The following is a 9,371-nucleotide window of genomic DNA, read 5'->3' as shown; positions in this document are numbered from 1 at the left end:
GACCCAACCATAAAATTATTTTCGTTGCTACTTCATAACTGTAATGTTGCTACTGTTATGAATCGTAATGTAAATATCTGATATGCAGGTGACCCCTGTGAACGGGTCGTTCGACCGCCAAAGTGGTCGCGACCCACAGGTTGAGAACCGCTGCATTAAGGGGATATCACAGCTTAAAAAAAAATTTTTTTTTTCTTCCATCTACCCAATCCTGTTTTCACCACCTTCTCTAGGTGTTATCCCAAGCACATAACCCAAAATCACTCTATCCACTAATCTCCATCTCAGAGCATGCTTCTTGGGAACCCACACTATGCCACCTTCCAACTTGTAGCTATACCTAAGCCAAATTGGAACTCCCAGACATCTTATCAAAGGCCCAGAAGGACCCAAGTAGAAAAGAAGAGGTAGATGCTGCATGGTGATTCTCTCTTTTGACTACTGGATTCTAATCACTTTTTTTCATCTGCTAATTCAATGTATAAAGCTACTTTCGTATCACTTCCATCTACGATCTCTAAAGTTCATATCTAGCAATGTCCTTATGTTAACCTGACCTCAACCCATGTTAAAGTATGTCCCACACGTTAGTGTATTTGGAGAAAACTGAATTACTAAGATTACATTTCCCTAAGTCTTTACTGGCAATAACTTCTAGCTTTGCTTTGGGAAACTGAGAATGTACTAGTTCTCACTTACCATGTTCATGTTTTGTGTGTTAAAGCCTCCCAGAAGTAAAATGATGCTGCTGCAAATCTGATCAATAATCATCTGACCACAAAGGTAAATATAAAACTGGCGGAGGAATCTGGTCTGGTACAGGAATTCTTTCCTGCCAAACAATCCCTGTAAAAATAGGAAACAAAAGAGTAGTCATTACATCATAGTAAAAAATAAATGCGTCTAATTGAAAAGTGTAAACTTTACCATATCGGGTGGGAAGACTCTTTTACATAGATAGATAATTTTCTGAGGAGTCACGTACCTTGATCATCATATCTGGCAGCAACAAAAATTTGGTCCCAGGGCTTCTCGCATGTTTAATAGTGGCAATGGGTGCTAAAGCAAAATACAGTTTTATTTTCTGAGCCAGCTCTGGCATGGTGGAAAATGCAATAAAGCCTGCAAGAGAAGAAATATGTCAGCGTGGATACGGAATATTCTCGAACTCATAAAATGCTTACTTACTTTTGTCAAGATATTTCAGTAATTACTGGTGATTGTGTCTTAACTCGCCCATGAAATTATAAGTTCATTGAGGGGGAAAAATGACAGCAGGAAAAACGCCTTAGTGGTCCTTCTGACATCTAGCTGATTTGATGTCCAGTAGTAGGGTCTCATTGAATTGGTGAATTTCATTATTCAGTATAATAATGTGGACTTTGTGAGAGAGAGAGGGGTAACTATATTCTTGACACTTTGCTTATGATTTTCATGGTTCTTACTTCGTTTAATTCAAATCTCTACAGTGAAAAAATGAAGAAAAACTGCCTTGTTTATTGATAGCAAGCATGTTCTGTAAAATACCATAATGGGTATAGCAAGGTTTTGCCGGGGTTTTTGTGATTCCCTAATTGTTCTGGAACCCACGTTATAAAGTAATGTAGTAGACAAGTGTCTAGGGAACTGGATTCCAACTCTTATTTTTGCCATTGACTTGGTATGGAACACTAGTTAAGCCAGTCTGTGCCTCAGTTTCTATACCTATAAAATAGAGCCAAATTTCCCAAATTACCACTGTACAGGGCTAATCTCTGTGGAACTTTTGGGAGAAAAAGGCTGTTATATAAATCCAGGGCATGGTCACTATATTGGAAATACTGTGTGTCTATTTCAATAGAGCATGTACAGGCTCTGTCTAGATTGATGCTTGCAGGCTGTGGGGAAGGAGGATGGGTAGAAAAAAAACAACATAAAATCACATGACTTCTGTCTGGTTCTCAGGAGGTGAGCGAGTAATTAAGAAAGACTGGTTCCTTCCCTTCTTTTCTCTTTACATGATTTGTTTTGCCAGTCACATGCAAAGGCAGGCAGAAGAGTGACCTGGTATTAGCTCTGGCTCTCTCAACTGCACCATCAGTAGGACTGGGTTGAAAATACTTTCAAATACATTCCTATTTTCCAGCTTAATTCTGAGTATATAGACTTAATTTCTCAAATGTCAAGATTTGGGAACTCTAGATAACTTCTCCCATCAATTCCTCTCTTTATGTAAAGCAAGTTCGAGTTTTCCGCATTAATAGCTCCGTGGTTGACTAATAGAATCGTCCTAGGCTTGTTTGGCCACCTCCTTCTTCTCAGAGTGACATTTAACCTCATCATTAGCACCTTTGTCTTCATGTCAAGATGAACAATTTAGTATAGGGAAAATGTGTTAAGACCTCTGGAAATGAGCGTAGGAGCAGGCATAACATTTTACCTTTCTGAGAAGTACATGGTGAGACACAGCATCCTTAGGATCAGTTAATGTTGTTGAAAAATCCAGAAAGTACAATGTGAAAGCCAGTCTCTTTTTATTCACTAGAGTATCAGTTAAAATGAACCAATGGCATGTGTGCCCTGAGTTTCCACTGAGTGTTCACCTCTCTCAGAATCCCTTGCACGGGTGATGCCTGGCTGCCTCTGGAGTGCCTTTGGCTCAGAGCCCTTCTCAGCCCCCTCTTGAGAGCTTCCTGATGGCACACACTCTGCCTCTGCTGATCTCCCTTCATTGTGACCTAAGCCAAGCGCATTTTTTTTTTCCTGTTGACTTTGGTCTAATAAAGGGCCAGGATAGCCAGCCTCCACTCCCATCTTCCCAAGTAGGTGATGTGTATCCTTTGGGGCCATGAGTTAAGGTTTCTCACAAAGTCATCAAAACAAAAGCACACCAGCAGTAACTGTCATTAGAAAGGGGGGGGGGGGGGGGGGGAGAAAGACTTGAGTAAACTCCCTGCAGCAGTTCTGTGTATAGTATGATGACAGTGCTTAGTGTCTATTGATTGTCTGTTATGTGCCAGACACTGAAGATTATGTTTCATTCGTTCAGTGCATTTATTGAGTGCATATTATGGGCCAGGAACTGCTCTCACAGCTGTATTAGACAAAAGCCTTGCTTCACAGAGCTTATATCAGCCATATTGAACAGTCCATCACCTCTAACACCCCTAAGAGGGAGCTATTATCCCCATTTTATAGATAAGGAAACTGAGGCCAGAGGGATTAAATCATTTGCTCAGTGAGATTTACCTAAGAGGTGGTAGAGCCAACATTTGAATACATATTTGACTCCAAAGCCTTTGCTCTACCTACTCTACCTGAAGCCTCCCTCAGTTTCATACCCATTTCCTGTCGCTCTTAGAGTGGCTGAAGAGAATAAGGTCAGATGAGTGAAGTGTGAGAAGACTGACCCCAGGCGCAGCTGTACACCATATGCTCACATTTCCTCTGAGTATACAAACCTGGTTTCCTTTGAACCTACCCATAGTGGTGCCCTGTGAATAGCCGACATAATAGATCTTTTCCTGGCCCGTTTTCTGCAAAATAAAGTTTATGACTGCAGGAAGGTCAAACCTAGCCATCTCATCATAACTACAAGAGGAAAAGACAAAGTTATATGAAAAGTTATAATCAGAAACAAACAAAAACAGCCCCCGGAGTTTATAAACAAACCCTTGAGTTGTCAGACCCAAGACGGTTACTGTGTCCCCCACAACACTCAGTTTGGACTTGTTTCAAACCTGTGATGCCCGGGTGCCTCAAAAACCACAGGTTGTCAGCAAACTGCTATTTTCTATAGATGTTATAGAGCCATAATCATCTTCAATGAATATTTACTGGGCACAAGACCTGCCTCCCTAGTAGAGGTGTCCTGTTGTTCTGTTAGTAGAACAGCAGATGGTCATGCAGATTCACTTATATGAAAAGTATTAAAGATGCTATGGGGCCCTTCTCTGATGAAATAGATAAAAAGTAGGTTGAATGCCCATAGGTAATTTAAATACAAATACTAAAAGTCTTTTGTAAGAGTGTAAGAAATGTGTTAGTTGAACTGATAGTCCCTAAGGCTTAATAGTTTCCTTATATCTTTAATGTTGTCTGATCTCATCTCCTCCTGGGGGTACCAGTCTTTGTCATAACTCAGAGAAGAGTTAGTCCCAGGACATCCATCTATAAGGAAATGGACATGCACTACTCTCATTCCAGTCTTGATCACCTGACACCACCCACCATTCTCACCACATTCGCCAGACCCAATCTTCTTAAGGAACGTAATTTTCCCCACTACTTTCCCAAAAGAATCACTAGTCAATTAAGGCAATTGCAGGCTATGCTATTAGGATATGGATGAGCCAACCAAAGTAAATTTTCCAAATGCTAGAAGTTACGATTTTTTTACCCAGTTCTTCTAAAGACATCCACATCCACCTCCTCTCAAGACTCTCATATACCTGAAGGCCCAGAACTCATCCTGGTCTATGGAGAGGGTCTTGTGTTTCCGGGACCAGGTGTTTCCCCTGCTGTTCCCCAGCCACACGTCGAAACCAGCATCGGCCAGGATGAAGCCCAGGCTGTTGTTGGGCAGGTTGGAAATCCAGTTGCTGGCATCGCCAAGCAGGCCGTGCTGCAGTAACACCACAGGCCTGGAACCTACAGAAAAAGAGAATTTCAACCGGGGGAAATGTTCTCTACCCTTCTGGTTATCCCCTGCTATGCAAAGGCTTTCAAGTTAGACAAACCTGTGTTTAATTGTTGATTCAGCTGCTTGCTAGCTGGATTATCTTGGTCAGTTACTTAACCTTTATGTGTCGTGATTTCCTCATCAGAAAAGTAGAATTTTTGTTATGATGAAATGAAATCGTGCACAAGGAGCAGATGGCACAATGCATGGCACAGAGAACGAATCAAGGCGCATCACCCACTGTTGTTTTGCTTGTTTTTAATCCTCACCCAAGGATATTTTTCCATTGATTTTTAGAGAGTGGAAGAGAGAGGGAAACACAGAGAGAAATATTGATGTGAGAGAACCACATTGATTGGTTGCCTCCTGCATGAACCCCGACCAGGGCCTGTGCCAGAGAGGAGCCTGCAACGAGGTATGTGCCTTTGACTGGAATTGAACCTGGGACCCTTCGGTCTGCAGGCCGATGCTTTTCCATTGTTGTTTTTGTAAAGTTATTATTACTAGACTTGTCTGGGCACCTGAGAGGATACTGAAGTGCTCCAGGAGCTGGTATAATATAATGATTAAGATAATTATATATAATAATCATAGCTATTATAAATTAATAAGAATAAAAAATTACATTGTTATGTATTTATACTATGCATACATTATAATATGTTACTATACTATGTAATGTATAATATAACAAATGTATAATTATATATAATTACATATGTATATATTAATGTTATAATAAAATAATTATATAAATACTAGATATAGTTATTGATATTATTATATTAATTATATACACATATAAATATACACATATATGAATATATTATATATCCTAGTGTATTAATATTATACTGTATGTAAGTATATGTTATTTATAATTATTTATATTCTAATATTAATATATACAAATATATGCTTATTCTATATATGTAATGGCTTAATGATTATGGGTGCTTCATGTCTGAAAAACCCACAAGCCAGCGTGAAGGATCTCCCGATGTTTAAATATGGGAAAATTTGAGCATCAAAATAAATGATTGTAATAAATTATATCCTATTATATAAATTGAGAATGCATGACTCAATATTGATATCAATGAAGTGAATAAATAATTAGGGGAGAAGTAAAAGCTCTTATTTACAATAAAATTTAAATAAATATAGAAAGATTGATGGCATTATCAAATCATCAATGGATGCTAAAATTAGTGAATAAAGTTTGAAGAGATACAGTATATTTACATATCCTGAAAGTATCTCCTCACAAATATTTATTAATTACAAAGGGAAGAATGCTAACTCTATAATAGACAAATTTGGCAGACACCATCTTAAGGAAGTGATCAAAGCTAATATCACCAAATAGAAGTGAACACTTATACTACTCAAAAACATTAACTCAAAATGAATTAAAGACTGAAATGTAAGACCTGACACCTAGAAAAAACATAGAGAAAAGCACCCTGACATTGGTCTTGGCAATATTTTGGGGGATATAACTCTAAAGCACAGGCAACATAAGCAAAAATAAGCAATTGCTACTACATCAAACTAAAAAGGTACTCACAGCAAATGAAACAATCAACGGAATGAAAAAGCAACCCATGAAACAGAAGAAAATGTTTACAAACCATGTGTCTGAGAAGGGATTAATATCCAAAAAGTATAAGGAACCATACAACTCAATAGCAAAATTCAATTTCAAAATGGGCAAAGGTTCTGAATGAACATTTTACCAAAGACATACCAATGGCCAATTGGTACAAGAAAAGGATCTTAATATCACTAATCATCAGGAAAATTAAAATCAAAACCACTATGAGATAGCACCTCACACTTGGCTATTATCAAAGAGAAGGGATAACCAATGTTAGTAAGTATGTGGAGAAAAATGAATCTTTTTACACTATGACTGGCAAAGTAAATTGGTATATCCATTAGGGAAAATAATACGGAGGCTGCTCAAAAAAAAAAATTAAAAATGGAACTACCATATGATCCAGCCATCCCACTTCTAGATATATTTTCAAGGCAAACAAAATTAGTATTTTGAAAAGGTATGTAGACTCCCATGTTCATTGCAGCACTATTTACAATAGCTAAGATATGGAAACAACTTAAATGTCTGTCAAATGATGAATGGATAAAGAAAATATGGATAAAGAAGATGTGATATATATATATCTCTCTCCTATATAATAAAAGCCTAATATGCAAATTGACCAAACAATGGAAGGACCGGTGGAATGACTGTTTGCTATGACACACACTGACCACCAGGGGGCAGATGCTCAATGCAGGAGCTGCCCCCTGGTGGTCAGTGAACTCCCACAGCCAAACTCCTATGCCAGCCAATCTTCCGTGGTCCCTCCTCCCACCCCACCTGCCGGCCCCGATGGCCCCAATCTGGGCCTATCGGCCAACCTTCTGTGGTCCCTCCCTCCCCTCCGCCAGCCAGCCCCCATCAGTCCCTCCTCACCACTGGCCCCCATCGGCCCCTCTCCTCCCTGGCCGGCTGACCTGATTGCCCCAATGGGACTGGGCACGGCGGCCCCGATTGCCTCCAATGGCCAGCCAGGCCAAGGAACCCCACTCCTGCACGAATTAGTGCACCTGTGGGGTCTCTCGGCCTGGCCTGCGGGATTGGGCTGAAACCAGCTCTCCAACATCCCCTGAGGGGTCCTGGATTGCGAGAGGGCACAGGTCAGGCTGAGGGACCCCACTGGTGCATGATTGGGGCTGAGGAAGGATGCAGGAGGTTGGCCAGCTGGGGAGGAACCTCGGGAGGGCTCCAGGGTGTGCCTGGCTCATCTCACTCAGTCCCGATCAGCTGGACCCCAGCACCAAGCTAACCTACCGGTCTGAGCATCTGCCCCCTGGTGGTCAGTGCACGTCATAGTGAGCAATTGAGTGGCCTTAGCATATCATTAGCATATAATGCTTTGATTGGTTGAACGGATGACTGGTTGACCGGACACTTAGCATATTAGGCTTTTATTATATAGGATATGCATAACCCATGGACACAGATAATAGTATGGTGAAGGCCTGGTTAGGGGGTTGTGGGAGTGGTTTTTTTTATATATATATATATATATATTACTGACTTCACATTTCAATTAAGCAATAAAAAGTGTGGATTCTGCTTTTTCTCAGGGCTACAGACAACCCTCTATTTTCTTAGAGTGTGTAAATAAAGCCTGTGTTTTCATTTTTTATATAATCTTTCTTTACAGCTTAGAGAAATCTGTTTTGAGTGAGAAAAGACCACTTGGTGCCAGCTGTGAGAACCCACAGATGTCTGCAGTAAAGCTACAAATTTCTGTTTGAAGAGAGAGATAGCACAGAAATGAGGGGAAGAAGCTCAATAAAACCAGGGAAAGACAAAAAAAATTAAGCTAATATTGTCAATATAGGAATAAGCCATTATCATGTGCTTGATACTCTGCTGCAGTGGGAGAGACACAACTTCATTTCTGTGGTATTTCTGCCGAAATGTATAACCTGAATCTCATTATGAAGATATATCAGACAAGCCAAATTGAAGAACATTGTATAAAATAGCTGTTCAAAACTCTTCAAAAATGTCAAGGTTAAAAATACCAAAGAAAATCTGAGGAATTTTTTCGGCTTAGAAAGGAGACAAATAGACAACCAAATAAAGTGGATGATACTGGGTTGGGGGAGGGGAGGATAGAAATGACTTTGGCACAATTGACAAAATTCGAACATGGACTATGGATTAGATACTAATATCAATCAGTGTTAGTTTCCTCATTTTAATAAATGCATGAGTGAAGGGGATCAGGATATTTTCCTTACTCCTTCCAAATATGCCACTTTGGAATAGGGATTAGCTTTGTGCTGAAGGCATTTGAGTTATTGAAATTCCTTGTCTGCCTAAAAACAGAGCCTCTCAAAAGAACTCAATTGTCATAAATTCCCTGCCCTGAAGCAACTCTAATCTTCTCTTTTTAGGAAAGGAGAAGTTAGCACTAGAATGGGACAAACATTATCATATGCTATCTTATCTGCCATCTATTTTCCCAAGGGCCATTTAGCTTTCCAAAAAGTCATTTGCTTTTCCACAAGTGCTCTTTATCCCTCTCCCTTTTCCCTACTGAGTTAGGTATATAGACCCCAAAAATCTAAGCACCCTTTTGAGTTACTCATCTCTGAGTGTTCCCATACTTATGTGGGATACCCCTGCTAATAAACTTCCTATTACTCCATAAATATTTCTTAATACTGGGGAGGGAAAAATAACTTTTTCTTCTACTCATTTTCGGTTCTATTAGCCTAATGGAAGACTGATGGACAAGAGAAAAATTTTGGACTTGTTTTTCTCTTGTCCATCAGTCTTCCATTAGGCTAATAGAACCGAAAATGAGTAGGAGAAAAAGTTATTTTTCCCTCCCCAATATTAAGAAATATTTAGGGAGTAATAGGCATGATGTCTCAAATTTAATGTCAAAGATATTTGATAGAAAGGAAGTACGTAGTGGCAAAATGTAATTCACAATTGGTAAATCAGGGTAAAGGGTATATGGTAGTTCCTTGTACAATTTTTGAAAACTTTCTGTAACTTTGAAATTATATTAAAACTAGGGGCCCAGTGCACGAAATTCGTGCACTGGGTGTGGGGTGGGGGGAGTATCCCTCAGCCCAGCCTGCCCCCTCTCACATACTGTAAGCCCTCAGCCAGTGA

The 9,371-nt window shown here is 39.7% G+C and overlaps 1 protein-coding gene across 1 annotated transcript in view; it reads right to left on the bottom strand.

Moving 5' to 3' along the window:
• The window catches only part of LIPM (lipase family member M), a 23,465-nt gene that overhangs the window by 7,378 nt on the left and 6,716 nt on the right, over positions 1 to 9,371 (bottom strand). The window contains exons 3-6 of the mRNA XM_006755855.2: positions 4,431 to 4,629; positions 3,461 to 3,570; positions 986 to 1,122; positions 700 to 846 (exon numbers count right to left, since the gene is read on the bottom strand). Of these exons, the coding sequence (XP_006755918.2) occupies positions 700 to 846; positions 986 to 1,122; positions 3,461 to 3,570; positions 4,431 to 4,629 (593 nt within the window). The remainder of the gene's footprint in view (positions 1 to 699; positions 847 to 985; positions 1,123 to 3,460; positions 3,571 to 4,430; positions 4,630 to 9,371) is intronic.

The sequence above is a fragment of the Myotis davidii genome, unplaced genomic scaffold (genome assembly GCF_000327345.1).
Source record: "Myotis davidii unplaced genomic scaffold, ASM32734v1 scaffold933, whole genome shotgun sequence".
Lineage (NCBI taxonomy): Eukaryota > Metazoa > Chordata > Mammalia > Chiroptera > Vespertilionidae > Myotis > Myotis davidii.
The sequence above is the reverse complement of the archived record's forward strand: the minus strand, read 5'-3'. Positions and strand labels throughout refer to the sequence as shown.